Source organism: Corylus avellana, chromosome 8, assembly GCF_965113065.1.
Source record: "Corylus avellana chromosome 8, dhCorAvel1.hap1.2, whole genome shotgun sequence".
Classification (NCBI taxonomy): Eukaryota; Viridiplantae; Streptophyta; class Magnoliopsida; order Fagales; family Betulaceae; genus Corylus; species Corylus avellana.
Window position 1 is genome coordinate 19,725,843 of NC_142497.1, and position 17,096 is coordinate 19,742,938.

At 34.3% G+C, this 17,096-nt stretch overlaps 3 protein-coding genes across 4 annotated transcripts; all 3 read left to right on the forward strand.

Annotated features, from left to right (window-relative positions):
- Positions 1-160: 160 nt before the first annotated feature.
- LOC132163571 (GTP-binding protein Obg/CgtA) lies at positions 161-4,320 on the forward strand. 2 transcript variants are annotated; one of them, XM_059573902.2, is made up of 6 exons: positions 161-365; positions 1,759-1,995; positions 2,171-2,279; positions 2,589-2,671; positions 2,764-2,826; positions 2,937-4,320. In XM_059573902.2, the coding sequence occupies exons 2-6, from the start codon at positions 1,864-1,866 to the stop codon at positions 4,113-4,115; spliced, it is 1,566 nt and encodes a 521-aa protein (XP_059429885.1). In that variant the 5' UTR covers positions 161-365; positions 1,759-1,863; the 3' UTR covers positions 4,116-4,320. The 2 variants fall into 2 exon arrangements, with proteins under 2 accessions (XP_059429885.1, XP_059429886.1); XM_059573903.2 differs by lacking the exons at positions 161-365; positions 1,759-1,995 and having other exon boundaries at positions 2,200-2,283.
- Positions 4,321-9,526: 5,206 nt separating this feature from the next.
- On the forward strand, positions 9,527-10,189 carry LOC148584240 (metallothionein-like protein type 2). The gene is made up of 3 exons (XM_088518971.1): positions 9,527-9,645; positions 9,768-9,848; positions 9,948-10,189. The coding sequence occupies exons 1-3, from the start codon at positions 9,590-9,592 to the stop codon at positions 10,036-10,038; spliced, it is 228 nt and encodes a 75-aa protein (XP_088375097.1). The 5' UTR covers positions 9,527-9,589; the 3' UTR covers positions 10,039-10,189.
- A 2,289-nt stretch (positions 10,190-12,478) lies between these two features.
- LOC132163066 (metallothionein-like protein 1B) lies at positions 12,479-13,302 on the forward strand. The gene is made up of 3 exons (XM_059573266.2): positions 12,479-12,591; positions 12,702-12,782; positions 12,882-13,302. The coding sequence occupies exons 1-3, from the start codon at positions 12,542-12,544 to the stop codon at positions 12,973-12,975; spliced, it is 225 nt and encodes a 74-aa protein (XP_059429249.2). The 5' UTR covers positions 12,479-12,541; the 3' UTR covers positions 12,976-13,302.
- The last annotated feature ends 3,794 nt before the right edge of the window (positions 13,303-17,096 follow it).

A 17,096-nucleotide genomic window follows, 5' to 3' on the forward strand; every position in this document is an offset into this window, starting at 1 on the left:
CATAATATTGCAAGTTTCGTATTAACCTAGAGATTTATTATTATTATTATTATCATTATTATTATTATTATTTTTGCAAACAAAAAGAAAACATATTTTAATAAGCGAAAAATGTTTCCCTTTTATTATTTTCGTAAATCATTTTCCCCTCTCACAGTAACGCTCAACCCGCCTTTCTCTCCTTCACGGCTTCACGCTCAACCCACACAACCGACCTTCTTCTTCTTCTCGCTCAACTCCAGAGTCTCCTTCTCTTCTCTCTCTCTCTGATTATCACACACACTATCTCTCAGGTACTCTCGTCTCTCTCCGGATTCGGCTTCTGGTTTTCCCTTCGCCGTCGCCGTTGGGTTATCGCATCTCAGGTACTCTCGTTTCTCCTGCAGCTCATTCTCGTACTTATCTCTATATTTATGCTAACTCTATCAGAAATTAAAACTCAGGTATTAGTAATGACAGTAAGATTAGTTGGATTGATTAGAAGATTGACAATTTCCTATGAATGTGGATGCGTTGGCATTCGAATTGTTAAAAAATGAATGATGTTTTTCTGTTCTTTGGGTGCTCCTAAATCCTTTGAACTTGCTCATTAATAGAAAACATTCAAGACGGTTTGAGGAAGCCAGTGTTAAGGATGTCAGCTATGTTTGGGTAAAAAATGGACCTAATTTTTGTCTCATCTTAACACCTCAGATTTTGGGTAATCAAATCATTGACCCAGTTAATGGAACCATGGGGCTACACTACTAATTTTTGTGTTGCTTTTAGTTTTTGTTTAGGAAATAGAGAAGTTTGATGGAATCATTCGTATCTTGAGTTCAAATTGTTTTCATAAGAAAAAAAAAAGGTAAAGAATCCTTCTATTTTCACTCACATTGTCATGACTTGCAGGAGTTGGTTGAGTATCTTTGGTGTTGTCATTATTGGTGCTTTTGTAATTTGAACTTGATCATTAATGGAAAAAATGGATTTCATGAGCTTGGTGTGTAATCCTTATTGTCATATATAAGGATGGGAGTAAATCGTGGTGGCAAGTCTTGGAACCTGAAGAGTCCATATTTTAGCGTGAAATTTAGCGTGTTGTTTGAGGTACTCCTACACTGGCGCTTGGGGGATTGTATGCATTCTTTTTGCACCTTGCTTTGGACCAATTTGTCTTATAGGCTAGTTGTTTACTTTTTGGTGGCTCTCTCCTGTAGTTGAATTATATCAGGTTAGCCTGAAATTGCATTGCACTTCATCCTCAACGATGATTTGCCCAGTAAATGACTTTCTGTGGATATTATCACAGAAATGTAGTCAATGATATTCAGGGCACTGGTCCTTGTGCTGAAATAAGTGTTTTTCTTCATTGAGGCTTATGATTGTTTCAGTGTAAATTTTTTTTGTAGGAAAATGTTTTCATTGAAATCATTTTTCAGGAAAATGATTTTTACCTGAAAGGCTCGTAAGGAAAATCAGCAAATATTTCTTGTATTTTCATTCAACCATATTAACATGTAACAACATAAAAATACTAATATAAAGCAACTTAAAAAATCAACCCAAAAATTATGTTTAATTAAAATATACATATATTGACTAACAATGAGATTATGTATTGTAGAGTTTGGATAGCACCACATGGTGAATGTTTGATAAAATTCCTTTAGTAGATGTGCTTGCTTATTTGTTCCTAACTGTTTGTAAGTGCATTTACATCATCTTACTGCTCTTAGAATGAATATGTTTTTCTCAACATTACCATCATATGGGCAGGGTATCTAGCATGAAGAGAAAGTGAAGGAATAACTAGTCTGAATTCAAGGCATTATGAATATGTTGAACTTAAGGAGAGCTTGAGGGATAAGAAAAGAAAGACAGATGTGGGTGCGCTGTGGAAAACCTCTTTGGCACTTAGAAGCGTTGAGACAATCCTCTAAATCTCCATGGACCTTTTCATTGGTTTCTCTCTACTCGGGTACTCACAGGAAATCCAAGCTTGCCCCTTTACAGGTTACCAGTTACCCCTCCTCCTCCTCAGTCTCCCCCACCCCAACCCCCCTCTTCTTTCTCTCTCTCTCTCATGCTCACACACACACACACAAAAGCATGCATAAAAATCTCTTGAATCTTTTTATGTGTGTGTTTTTTAGAAAGGTAAGTATCATGTCTTGGGACTTTTTGGCAGGAGAGGAAAATGATGGACAGGTTTAAGCTATATGCTAAAGGAGGTGATGGCGGCAATGGTTGTTCCAGTTTTCGCCGCGGTCGGCATGATCGCTGTGGCAGACCCGATGGTAGGTTAGTAGTTTAATGTCTAGAACCATTATTTTGATTGTATTGTATGTTATATTCAGCTTTTCAATGTAAGTTATATGAGTTGTAATCTTTTCCTTTAACTGGAATATGTTGGATCTATAGACAAGATTTTCTTTTTCTTTTTCTTTTTCTGTTAGATACTGATTTCTGTCAAAAAAAAAAAAAAAAACCCTTGAGACTCGATAGATATGATCATTTTACTATTAAGGAGTTTCTAATGTAGTGGGATTTGTAAATGCTAATTTGTAATATTGCTACTTTGTTGTCTATCTTGGGAACCGATATAGGTGGTAATGGTGGAAGAGGTGGTGATGTTATTTTGGAATGTTCCCCCACAGTTTGGGACTTCAGCGGTTTGCAACATCATGTTGTATGTAACTTTCCCTTTTCTATCTTTCAAACAAAGTATAGCTTGATGCACCAGCAGTGACAAAATTGAGTGAAAGTTATGGTCTCTTGCAGGCTGCAAACAAGGGGGGACCAGGAACCTCAAAGAATATGATAGGAACCAGAGGCGAAAATAAGGTTATTGTTCTAAAGCTGTTACATTCCTGCAAAATTGTTCATATGGACCATAATTGACCGCTTAACTAACTGGATTCAGTGATTCATTAACAAAATATTACCTCTGCTAGGTTGTCTATGTTCCTGTTGGCACTGTGTTACATCTTATAGAGGGTGAAATCCCTACCATTATTGAAAACTTTTCTTCAACAGATCTGGATCCATGGGAGATTCCTGGTACACTTGTCGATGATATATCTAAATCTAATCAGGGATCTGTTTATAATGACCCAAATGTTGTAGCTGAAGTTGAATCAGTTCTAAGAACTGATTACTCATTAGCTCAAACTGAAGGACCTATGGAGATGTCGATAAGCATGAAGCAGACGACTCAAGTTGCATCAACTGATGCTCTTTCTCAATTTTCTTTATCATATAATACATCCAAAATTTGCACAAAAGAAGAGACAGCTGACAAAGAAGAGATAGAGGAAACAGAACAAATGAAATACAATGTTGCAGAATTAACAGAACAAGGTCAACAAATTATAGTTGCTCGAGGAGGGGAGGGCGGTTTGGGTAATGTTTCTGCTGGAAAATTTCCAAAGAAGCCCAAGTCTATGAGTCCTGGGGTCGATAAGGATAATACCTTTGATGTCGAAGTGTCTGATGGTGATCAGTCCTCTCTTAGTAAGGGTTTTCCTGGTTCTGAATCTGTTCTTATGTTGGAACTCAAGAGTATTGCTGATGTGAGCCTTGTGGGGATGCCTAATGCTGGTAAAAGTACACTACTGGGTGCTATATCAAGGGCGAAGCCCACTGTAGGGCACTATGCCTTCACAACTCTTAGGCCGAATTTAGGGAATCTGAACTATGATGACTTATCAATCACGGTGGCTGATGTTCCCGGACTCATAAAGGGTGCCCATGAAAATCGTGGACTCGGGCATGCATTCCTGCGCCACATCGAACGCACAAAGGTTCTGGCCTACGTGGTAGACCTAGCTGCTGCATTAGATGGTAGAAAGGGTATTCCACCATGGGAACAGCTGAAAGATCTTATTTTGGAGCTTGAGTACCATCAAGAGGGTTTATCTGATCGGCCATCCTTAATAGTGGCAAATAAAATTGATGAGAATGGGACTGAAGAAGTGTATGAAGAACTAAAAAGAAGGGTGCCAGGTGTTCCTATGTTTCCTGTCTGTGCTGTTTTGGAGGAGGGAATACCAGAGTTGAAAACTGGTCTCAAAGGACTTGTGAATGGTGAAATTTCCACCAGACTCAGTTTAGATGGAATATTGCTTGATTAGGTGGTTAATAATGTCGGGAATCTCTCTTGGGTTGAGCATCAGTTTGAATTGTGTCAGAAGACTCAACCAATGTTGTTTTTAATGCTTGGGGTGCAGGGTCTACAGTTCTCTGTGACTCTTCAGGCTGTTTTCCCGGTTGAGGAAATGATGGAATCATCAGAAGCTTTCTTTATCAATTTACACCCGAATAGCAGGTTTATATTTCCTTAATTTTGTCAATTTTAAGCCTGAATAACTAGTTCAAATGGAAACCCTAATGCAGCAGTGCTAATTCACAGTCTGATAAATTATGTTGGATTTAAGACCAATCCTTGGTCTTGCCTCTTCTTCCACGCCCAAAGCAGCTTAAAATCCACCAACTCTAGGCCCTAAATAGATTTGGGTTTAGCTGGTTAGACTGGGCTCACAAAATGAGTCCATTGCATCTGGGCCTAAAGCGACCAACTTGCTATTGGAACAGATAGCCTCTTGTTTCTATAATTTCTTCGAGGTTGCTAATTAATGATCTAAATGTATTAATGTAATTTGTTGGTATTATAATATAAATTAAATAATTGAATTTATCATTTTCTATCGGATTAATTTTTTGATATGAATACTAATTTAACACGGTGTCAAAGTAAATGTCCCGAATTCGAACCTACAAGTCTACCTATGGAGGCCAAAGTCATGTTTACGTGAAATATTTAAATGAAATTAAAAAATAATAATAATAACAATGTCAAGAGGGTTGACATTATTATTAAAAAGCTTGAGGAATGGAACCAGGCTGCCATGATGAGGCACATTTGAAATTTGTTTGTGAGAGCTGGATTCCTTTGGGTTGCATGGGTAAAGGAAAATCTTCTAAAGGGTAAGAGCTTTTGGCATGGATTCCTTTGGGTTGCATGGGTAAAGGAAAATCTTCTAAAGGGTAAGAGCTTTTGGCAAGTTTCTATCCCTCAGATTTGCACTTGGAGTTGGAGAAAATTGTTGAAGCTTAGAGATGAAGCAAAACATTTTCTCTCTTTTAATGTTGGTAATGGGAAGAATATTTATCTTTAGTTTGATGCTTGGCACTCATATAGGGTGCTAGATGAGAAGTATGGGCATAGAGTCATCTATGATGCTCATAGTAAACTTGAAGCCCGGTTAGACTCAATTATCCATAATGGTCAATGATATTAGCCTGCTGCTCATTCGGATCATCTTGTTAATATTCAAAGTAGGTTGTATATGGTTTCCATTGGTGACGAGGATAAGCCAAAATGGAATGCTTCAAAAACTAGTAAGTTCTTTTGCTCAGAAACTTGGGATTCCATTCGGGTTAAGGAAAATGTTGTGGATTGGTGGGCTTTGGTTTGGTTTCATTTTTCAATTCCTAAACAAGCTTTCATTACTTGGTTAGCAATGATGGATGCTTTGTCCACTGGGAGGAAGTTGCTAATATGCAGGCTTCAAGGGGATGTGAAATGCAATTTTTGTAGACATGTAATTGAGGATAGAGACCATTTATTTTTTGCTTGTGGTTATAGTAGAAGAATTTGGCAGCAGGTTAAAAGTCTTTGTGGCGTGATTAATCCGCCTACTCAATGGAAAGATGTGGTTTCTTTTGGGTTGGAGGAGTGGAGGGACAAAACTATGAAGGCTTATTTATATCGGCTAGTTTTTGCTTTTACAATATATAATATTTGGATGAATCGTAATGCTTTGAGACATGACAATAATTCGTGCACCAAAGAGAAGCTTATTCAACGTATTAGATGGGAGGTGAGGATCCGGTATGCTACAAAAGGTAGATTTAAAAAGACTAGAGGAAATGATATTCTTTGTAATGCTTGGGATATAGATGGGATACTGGTTTAATTTTGTAGAGATTTTATCTGATTGTTTAAGTGTTTTCAGCTTTAGCTTTTCTTTGTAAGGTGTTTAGTTGTTTGAATAAAAGTTATTCATAAAAATAAATAAATTAAAAAAATAAAGAAATAAAAAATGTCAAGAGGGTTTCTATTTTTCTTCTCATACGTTTGCAGAACAAAAGTTTCTCTGCATCTCAACAAGTTTCAAAACTTTGAAAACGTGAAAGAACATCGAGTGTTTCGTCCCTCTTTGGCTCAGTTTTCTTCAGGCAACCGTCACCACATTCGCCTCATTTCAATGCACACATACGAATTTCCCTGCCTTCATTGTTTAATACAAATTTAAATATTTTATTCTGTTGATGCACTCAAATTTCTCTTGCTCCATAGTGGCCCTCATCATCACACAGAATAAAATAAAAGTTGATTATGAAAAATCCAATATAAAACATAAAGATTACCGTAGGTGCACTGGAATAACTCAGCCCAAAAGTGTTCTTGGAATTACCTTACTATTGGTATTCTCTACTACTTATATTTTTAATATATTAATTAATTAATTAATTACATTTATCATTTCAATGGCTGTTGTGTAAAGAATTCTACAAACCAAATCTTTTTTAAAAAATACAAGGCACACGAAGAAATCCATAAAAAGTAAAGATAACAATTGATTCAATAGTTACAACCAAAGCAAACTCCACAATGAGGGGTTAGAAGCCATTTGAGACCCACCATATGCAACAAAAGTCACCACTCATGGCCCATACGCCATAGCTAAGCATATTTTGCATCTCAATTTAGCCGACAGTTGCCTTTAAAGAATGTTTGGATAAAAGATTATCTTGTTTTTATTCATGACATTGTTATTGACGATCGAGATGATTTATATTGATTTATTTTAATGATATGATGAAAATTTTCCTAAAAATAAAAATCGTGCATCTCATTTTACATGCTTAGAGCAGTGTATTGTTTAGTCGAGTAAGATAGTTGCTTAAGGTTTTTAATGAAATAAAAGGTTAGTCTATCAACTTTAATTAAAGTCCAAACTATGATTAATCAGTAAAATTAATTGCTTTAAGCCTCAAAATCTAAAGCATGTTCATCCAAAAAGCAAAAAGAGGTTTTCCCGCATATATGGTGTTTAAAGACAAGACGTGAAAGCGGGAGAGCCATTCTTTTTGTGAATGGACGAACAGCAAGGATATTTTTATTTATTGGAATAATCTCTTCTAGCTAAAAAGCTCCTGATTCCACCTAGCCTTGATTGCTCCTCTGGCTACTCCACATGATTTGACAAATGAGACATGTTATTCGGGGTCAAATCTGGTGTTTATCTATTATTAATACAGTTAATAGATTATGTGAAATTTGTTAAATTAACTTTTTCTCTAATAAAATGAGTTCATAATTTGATGGGTCTTGCCCGATGAGCCGATACTTGATCGTGAAATGTGTGACGTGTTGGTAAAATTCACCATATCATGTCAAGAAGTGTGAATTTGAGAGTGTGAAAGTGAGAGTGTTTGTAGCGTTTTTCTACTGACCTACATTATTAATTGCTCGATACCCATGACAAGAACATATTTTATGTTTTGGGTCACTGATTAATTTTCTAAGCAAAAGAATGGCAAAAGTTTGGTTCTTTTCTGATAATTGATAAAGAACAAAACGTGGGATGTCTACGAGAATATGTTATTTTTGGATGCAAGAACATCATCATCATCATCATAACCATGTTCAAGCTTATGCTTTTGTATCAACAAAGCAGCATGTTTCATGCCTCTCGAGTGCCGCATTTATTTATCCTTATAAATGATATATATTATTATATAGTGTTGAATTCAAACTACATCCTATAAATTAGAAGAAGAAAAAAAAAAAACTACATCCTATATATATATATATATATTGTTGAAATAATGAATATGGGAAATATGAGCAGAAGAAATATAAAAAAGGAACATAAGAATTTAGGGGTGATTCGGTGTTAGACACTTACATTCACCACTCGAAATTCTTCTTAAGATCACATTGTTCTCATTAACTTGATTTGTCTACAATACAAAGGTCCTTATTTATAGGGCAATGTCTAAATACAAGTACAGTAATTTTGAAACTCATATATATATTATTTTTAATTATCTTTATATTTGAAGAACGTGATGAATATATAAAATGATATAATTCCATTGTGGGTTTGATGAAATATTGAGTTAATATATATTATATATTAATCCTTTAATCCGAAACATCATTTTGACACAACACAAGAGAAGGATTTATATTTCTTGATATGCCAAAATCATATCTAATAGCCCATTTCCATTTCAACTAAAATGAGGAGGATTCATTTTTGGTGAACATTTTATACATATATATAGGGTAGTGCTATACTGCACGCCAGGTATAAAATTTTTTTAAAAAAAAATTATTTTATTATTTTATTTATTTAAAAAAAAAAAAAATTATGCCGGGCGTGCATCAGTACTGTTGATGCACGCCGGGCGTGCAGTATATCACTACCCATATATATAGCATGATCCATTGAGAGTTACCTTTTTTCTTTCCTTTAAAAGAATTGTGATTGATTAAGACCTTGTATAAATCTATATATTTCTTATTCTTACTCTTGATTTTTACAAATATTTGAAGCGGATCTGCGATGATAATTAAATGTTAATTTTGTCTTGCACTGGTTGACTAATCCAGATGTTCTTGTCCACCTGCCAAAAGGTGGAAAAAGAAGTTTATTGATATGCCCAAGGGCCAAAGCATATGGAAAGTAACTTTTTTCTTTAAAAAAAAAAACCTATTTTCCCTCAAAAAATTGTGAGTGATAAAGACATTTTCAGTGTCCACTTCCTTGATTTCTAGTTCTCATGATTTTTTTACTTAATTAACGAATCCAGATGTTCTTGTCTTCCAGCAAAATGGTGAAAAAAGAATCCTCGAATTGAAGTCCAATTCACAAGCAATTTGTTAAAGATATATATACTCCATCCCATAATTAGGTGAACAAACTACCAACCATTTAGAAAACTTGTGTACTTCTTTTATCTTCACCATAGTGAAAAGGACCTTAATTAAAAAAAAATGATAAATTTAATTATTTAAATTAATATTTTAATATTTTTTATCATATGCACGCTTAAACTCTAATTCAACAAGTAATACCCAACAAGTTAAATATTTTACTAAAATAAAGATAAACTACAAAATCAGGGTTTGGACTTATAAATCTTGCAGCTCTGATTAAATAATTACCATTTATTCAAAAAATTTAAATTGATAAAAAAAAAAAAAAAAATGATTGATTTAATCATTTAAATTGGTATTATAACAAATGAGATCAATATTATAAGCAGTCGAACCTTTAATTAATTTAGGAGTTATTTTCATAAGTATTTGGGGATTGATTTTTTTTCCCATTAAAGGGAAAAAAAATTGCAAACCAGACGCAATAGGCCTACGTACGATTCGCCACGTGTATGGTGGGATACGAATACTCTTTCTTCCCTGAACTGCATTATAAATAGCAGCTCAGGTCTGCACTTGGAAACTCATCCCAGAGTTGTGTGTTATTTGAATTCCCAGTAAAACCTTTTCCAGTCCTTATTTCTCTCAAGAAAAATGTCTTCCTGCGGTGGAAACTGTGGCTCTGGCTGCAAGTGCGGGGACGGCTGCAAGTGCGTTGATTCCTCCTCCACTTTCTCAATTCTTGTGAAAAATGTTTTCCATGAAATATATATATATATATATATGTTATAACATGCTAATTAATTTTATATTTTCCCTTATGCTTTTGCAGGTGCGGCAAGTCCCCTGACATGAGCTACTCTGAGAAGGTGACCACTGAGACCACTATTGCTGGGGTTGCACCAGTGAAGATGTACGTGTATTAATTATTAAATGTATTAATTAATTAAAATTTTGTATGAAAATAATAATTAAGTTGCAATTTTACATATGTGTTAATGATTGCATGCAGTAACCATGAGGGGTCTGAGATGAGCACTGGAGCAGAGAACGGGTGCAAGTGTGGATCAAGCTGCAGCTGCGACCCATGCACCTGCAAATGAGAAAAATTCGAAACAAGCTAAGGCTCAAACAAAGCATTTGTGGCTGTTGGATTATCATATAAATAAAAGGGAACATGAAAATGGAATGTACGGTCGGATGTCATCTATATTATTGTGAATAAGACAGCTGCTTTGTTTGTTGAGAATTTAATACTTTAAACCTCTATGATTGGATGTGATTCTCTATGATTGTTGAGAATTTAATACTTTAAACCTCTATGATTGGATGTGATTCTCTATGATTGTTGAGAATTTAATACTTTAAACCTCTTCAAACAACACGTAAAATATATATTTTTTAATTAAAAATTGAGATAACCTGCGAAGTTAAAATTTGAACACAAGACCTCTAATATCATGTAATCCCAAAAGCTAATAAGAAAAGATTAATTAAGGCAAATAGATTACATGAGATGGTAAAACAAATCTAATAGGGGTGTTAAACAAGCAAGCTATTCGCGAGCGAGATCGGGATCGACTCGTATAAGCTCGGTTCGTGCTCGACTCGATTATTAAATGAGGCGTTTTGTGAACACAAATACTGGCTCGAATATTAAACGAAGCAAGCTCGGCTCGACTCGATTAGGCTCGTGAGTAGCTCGTATAAGGCTCGAATTGGTAATTGCTCACATAGTTGCTTATCTTAATATTAAAAATTGATGATTTTTTTTTTTCCTAATAACATCATTTTATAATAAAATGATGCATATCATCTCTCTTCGAAAGCAAGTGTCTTGCTGTCTTGACTCAGGCTCCATAATCGGCTAACAAGGCTAAGCAAATACTCATATGCAAGCTGGCTTCTTGAATCGTTTAAGAGTACTTGAAGTTTAAATTTATAATAAAATAAATAAATTAAATATAAGAGTCAGCTCATGAGCAGCTCGGCTCGACTTATTATAAGCTCGAACTCGGTCTCGATTTTTTGGCTCGTCCTTAAGCTCAAGCTCGAGTAAAATTTAAACGAGCCAATACCAAACTAGGAAAGTCCGCTTAAGCTCGGCTCATTTACACCCCCTTAAGACTACCATTTCTCTATAGTTAAAACTTTAACCTTCATCCTCTACCCTTAACACATGAAATATTTTAATTAAAAAATAAATAAATTGTAAAGTCAAAATTGAGAAGCTCTCACGAAATGTTGTTGTCATGCCGTGTATGTATGACAACAACGTCTATAGATATATATCAAATAGATGGTTTATATTATTATTATTATATATGTACATTCTTTACTTTGTTTTTGCATTGCAGGCAATATTGATTGAAACTTGCAAATAAAATTTAAATTTCTTCAATTTATTTCTTCTAGTGCAAAGGTAGCGAGGTCAAGATTCATTGAGTGCACGTATAGCTTACCAACGAAATTTCTAAGACAGCGATTTTTTGTATTTTAATTAAAGAGTATTTTTGTATTTTAAAATATATATATATATTTTGAGCACATCAAATACACTTTTAAAATATGTATTTCACATTTATATTATATATATATATATATATATATATATTGAAAGAACCAAATAAATATAGAGCCTTACTTTTAAATAAATTAAAAAATAAATAAATAAAGTGGCTATACGGTTCCCATTGGCTAAAAACAAGGGTGGCCACGTTGTAACTTTGATTAGCACAAAAGTGGCTCAACTGCCACCCTAAATGTTTTTTTTTTTTTAATTAATTTTTAAATAATAAGGTAGCTATTACATCTGCAAAAGTTATTTACTTATTTTATCAAAATTTTCCTAAAATAAAAAAAAATGCGGAATTATTAAAAAAAAAAAAATAAAGTATTTTGATAAATATTCTGTATATTAAATTATTTGTTAAAAAGTCATTTGCTCGGTCAACTCAAAGAAGCCATTTTATTTTTTATTGCAGTCTCATCGGCGGTTGTCACGGCTTTTGGGCTGCTCAAAGACCAACAGAGGATCACAAGCTCTGGTTTTTGAAAACTTTTCACTAAAATTCCGACAAAATCAATCTGTCCAAAACAGGTCTCCAGCTAATCCAACCTACTTAAACAAGTAGATATTTTTCTCGTATTTATTATTCCAATGGCTACCCATCCGAATAACAAAATTATTAAATATCTGAATCCATCCATATCTGAATAGCGGCATTCTTCATGCCTTTTTGTTAACTCTTACGGCCTGTCGTTTACTTTGAGGGTTTTCCGAAGTGCCCAAAGCGCATGCATATTATTTTACCTAAAATAACCAATAATAACCGTTCAAGGTATTAACATCATAAACAACTACTTAAATTTTATCTAATTCTTGAATCATTGGTGGTGGTCCACCTATAATGCGGTGACGTTTCACGTGGACAAAGTCAAACACGCAATTGGGGGGCCTAGGATTCACCCACGTGTACGGTCCATACCTTCACCAACCTACCTTCTTCCACGCTATTAATAGCAGCAGAGACCTCCAGCTCAAAAGCCATCCCTAGACACAGATATTTTTCCAAATCCTCTGTTTCTTAAGAACTCTGAAGAAAAATGTCTTGCAAGTGTGGTTCAAATTGCAGCTGCGGTGATGACTGCAAATGGTATAACTTCCGTGTGAAACATGTTTCCTTTAAAAAGATTCATTGTTTGGATCCATTTTCATTGTCAAATTCTTGGGCTAATTAAGTTTCTTCCCGTCTTGTTTTTGCAGCGGCAAGAAGAACCCAGATCTCGGTCTCTCAGAGAACACCAGCACCATGCCCATCATTTCTGGGGTTGCACCAGTGAAGATGTACGTATATATATATATATATATATATATATATTAAATAAATTTTTTTAGAGGATTAAATTTTAGGAATAAGAAGTAATTTAAGGTGTTTGTTTGCAGGTATTATGAGGGGTCTGAGATGAGCTTTGGAGCAGAGAACGGCTGCAAGTGTGGATCAAGCTGCAGCTGCGACCCATGCAACTGCGGCAAATGAACCAACAGGTGAAGGAAGACCCAATAAAGCAGCAGTGGTGGTCGTTGATGTTTGTCTATAAAAGAGAAGAAGAGAAATGGTTCCATGTCTGTTTGGGTACGTCGTCCCTGTAGTCGTAAAATAAGACAGCTAGCCATAGCTTCTGCAAATTGAAGTACTTGTTTTCTTTGGATTGTGGAAATGTTTCGTGGCTACTCTGGTGTCAGTTGTCAAGTGTATTTGAATTTTATGTGCCACTGCAGCTTTGTTATATGCATATGTTTCAAGTTCAAAAAAAGTTTATTTCTATGTAATGACTCTTTACTAAGCAAGTTTTTATTCAAATTAGGGCGGCCATGAATTCGATACAAATTCAACACATAATTAGTAGATTAAAGATGGAAAAGTTTAACCCGTCGCTATTATTGACCTACATAATCTTTTATTCATGTTTTAACACAATTCAAATTCAAACTCAACCCGTGAGCACGACTTGTCCACCCTACTTTAATTCATGTTCTCTCTATTCACATGAGATTGGAAATTTTTATGTGAGCTATTTAATATGAATGTTGAGACACTGATAATTTGAGGAATCTTGACCTCCTAATTTTAAGGTAGTTAAAAGAAATCTTAAACTTTTCAAAACAGCTAAATATTAAACTTCTACATTGCATAACATAAATAGAAACTCAAGTAAATAGCAAATATAATTCTAATGAAAAACAAATCTCTTATTTTTCTATTAGACAATTACTTTATGAGCAAGTCTCATTATTTTTCTAATAAGCCAAATAAATCTATTATTCTCATGAGAGACAATAGTCGAAACCCTAATTCTAATGGGACTAAACCATTAGTTTACAAGTTTATTTCAAAGAGTATTATGAAATCAAAAAAATATTAAAAACTCTCGTCAAAAAGCTGTTCATAAATCTTTTGGACAAGCAATATTGATTCAACTGTTTTTTCAAATAATAACGACCCAAGTCACACGTGACGTTTACTGGTCATGCGAAATGTTTGGAATTTTAAAACACTTTTAAAAAAACTGCTTCCTTAATATTTCAAAAAGGTAGATAAGATTTGAAAGCATACAATATTCAAATTCAATAGTAATTTTAAAAGCTATAGGTTACATTTAGAATGACTCTAGAACTAATCCTCAGGGACTAAGAAGTACTAGAGAGCCTGTAAATTTTCTTGAAAATTCTCTCCCACCTGACATGGAAAATGTGGGTGGCAGACATGGAGAGAGATTTTTTTTTTTTTTTTTTCTTTTGAAGTGCTTTCCACGTCAGGCCGGAGAGAATTTTTGAAAAAATTCTCGGGCTCTCTAGCACTCTCCCTAGTCCTCTTTATATCATTACTTCTCAAATCCTTTCCATTAAGCCATTTCCTAAAATAACTACGCAGTCAACCCACTAACACTCTCCTTCTCTCATTGACACGCCATAAACTAATGCCCTCTTCTTCTTCCTTTCAAAGCTCTCTCAACTCTCTCTCAGAGAAAATCATTTGGCTACCTATTCCTTCAAATAATACCTCACGAGATTTGCTAAGAAAATTACATCAATCTCTGTCAATCACAATTTGTAAGTATTTCAACTCACTTTCCTTTTCTTTCAAAAAGTTTATTGGTTTTAATGGACGGAATTAGAAATTTAATTCAATTGTTTCTATGATCCCTCAGATCGATTTTTGGGATTCAAAGATATAGTCATTGACTTATTGGCGTTCTATATATATCGAGAGTCATGTAATATTGTTTTAAGTGAATATGCAAGATGTAGCTTATATATATCTCTCCGCTTTCATTCTCTTTTATTTTTCTTTCGTATTTTATATATATTTCAGCATGCAAATGAAATGAAAAGTACTTGAGAATGTGCTAAATAGGTTGACCGCAAATGTTATACACATGAACCAATAAAACTTAGCCATGAAACCCTAATTAGAAATCTGTTTCGACAAAACTTGACCTTTTCTCACAATTTTTTTTTTTTTTTAAGAAATAATCCGAAAATTCTAACGTTATTATTGTTAAGGGAAATATGACATAATAGTCCACTTGGACCTTCTACTAATTAGGCTTACTACTTAAGGCCCTCAACTCTCATTTTAGGCCTAAAGTAGGAGTTGAGGGCCCATAGTTGGCTCAATTTCTTTGGCCTTTGAAGTAATACTTAAAACTCAAGTCATTTTCAGGCCCATAATTGGCCCAATTTCTAGCCTTGTGATAACAACCAAATCCCACATGCTCATTCAAGCCATTGTTGGTCTTCACTTCTTGGTCCATAGTTGGCTTAATTTCAAGCTTGAGGCACAGCTGGAAGACCCAAGCCCTTTTCAAAAAAATAAAAAATAAAAAATTCCATTTTTAGTTTTTGATATTTTGTGGTGCAATTTAACCATTCATTAGTGGTTTTGCAACGAGATTCTACTGCCCATTGGTGTTTGCGGCGAGATCCGGCCGTCCCTTGGTAATTTGTAGCGAGATTCAACTAGTCCTTGGTATGTTATGATGAGATCCGACCGTCCCTTGGTATTTTTGCTGCAAAATCCAACCGCCCACAGTGGTTTTTGGCGAGATTCAATTGACTCACTACCAATTACTTTTTGTTTATCAAACTGAAGGAAGTTCCTACCATCAGTTTGCGATGGAGTGTTAAAAGATAAATTTGAACGAGTTAGCAGATCCCAACAAGTCAAAAAACTCCTGATCCTAACAATAGCCAAGCTTGACTTCTTCCTCCGTGCATGTTTCATAGTTGCTCCAAATTTTACTCTACGATTTATGGGATGTATTTTCCTTCATTAGTCTGTATATTATCTTCTCTTAGTAACCATGAAAATTACTGAATAAAGATGTATCTCTTGTATTCTCTTCTTCTTCTCTTTTTACAAACTTTCATCCCCTTCTCTATATTCTAATATTCTCACATTTCTCTTTCTTTTTTTTTTCTTTTTTTTTTTTAGAAATAATCCGAAAATTGTAACATTATTATTGTTAAGGGAAATATGACATAATAGTCCACTTGGACCTTCTAGCTACTAATTAGGTTTACTACTAAGGCCCTCAACTCCTATTTTAAGCCTAAACTAATTTGCTATACTTAACCAACTTTTTTCTAACATGCTTAAAACAAAATTAGGACTCAACCCTTAGTAAAATTGGATCAAAAGAACTCTAAACACTCGTTTTGTCAAAACTTTTTAAAGCATTAACCAAATGCTTCAATTCCTTTTAATTTATTTATTTTTTCAATCATTTACTAAAATAATAAATCACATGTGAAAACAAATCAATTTAAAACTAAATTCCTTAAAAAAAGTACTGAAAACGTAGCATTTGTCATTGGGGTATTATTTTACGTACCCACATTCAAGGTACAACATCATAAAATAACGAGTTAATATTATCTAAATTTGAATGATTGGTTGGTGGTGCTCCATGCCAATAACGCAGTGAATGTGATGTATCACGTAGACAAAATCATAGACGCAATTGGCATAGGATTCACCCACGTGTACGGTGGATGCCTATCCCTCCCTACCCTCACCTACGTTACAAATAGCAGATGAGGCCTCTAGCTCAAAACTCGTCCTAGAGTGTCTGAATTCATCGATCCGTTATATTTTCTTCAATCCTTTTCATTAATACTCTGAAGAAAATGTCTTCTGCCTGTAATTGTGGCTCAAACTGCAGCTGTGGCGATGACTGCAAATGGTATATCCTCCACTCTAGTTTCCTAAGCACTGCAATCCGTGTGAAACATGTTTCCTTGAAAAGATTTTTTATAATATTAATTTCATAAGATTTATATAGAGTTGGGTTTCTTTCAATTTTTTCTTTCGCTTTTAAATATTGTCACTGTTAAATATATTGTGAATATATTGGAGAGAGCGGAAAAAGGAGAGAGAAGAGAGAGGAGAAACATATAATATACTAAATCTGTTCTATATTGATAATGATATATAACAGAGGCCTTTATATATAGACAGAGACAATAAGTGATAAACAATAAATCTTAGACTAATTAAGGTAGGAAATAAGCCCTAATAGAAAAGATAATAAAGTTTAGAGAATAATATATAAAATATTCTAGGGTAAAGTCCACATACCCCCCTCAAACTACCAC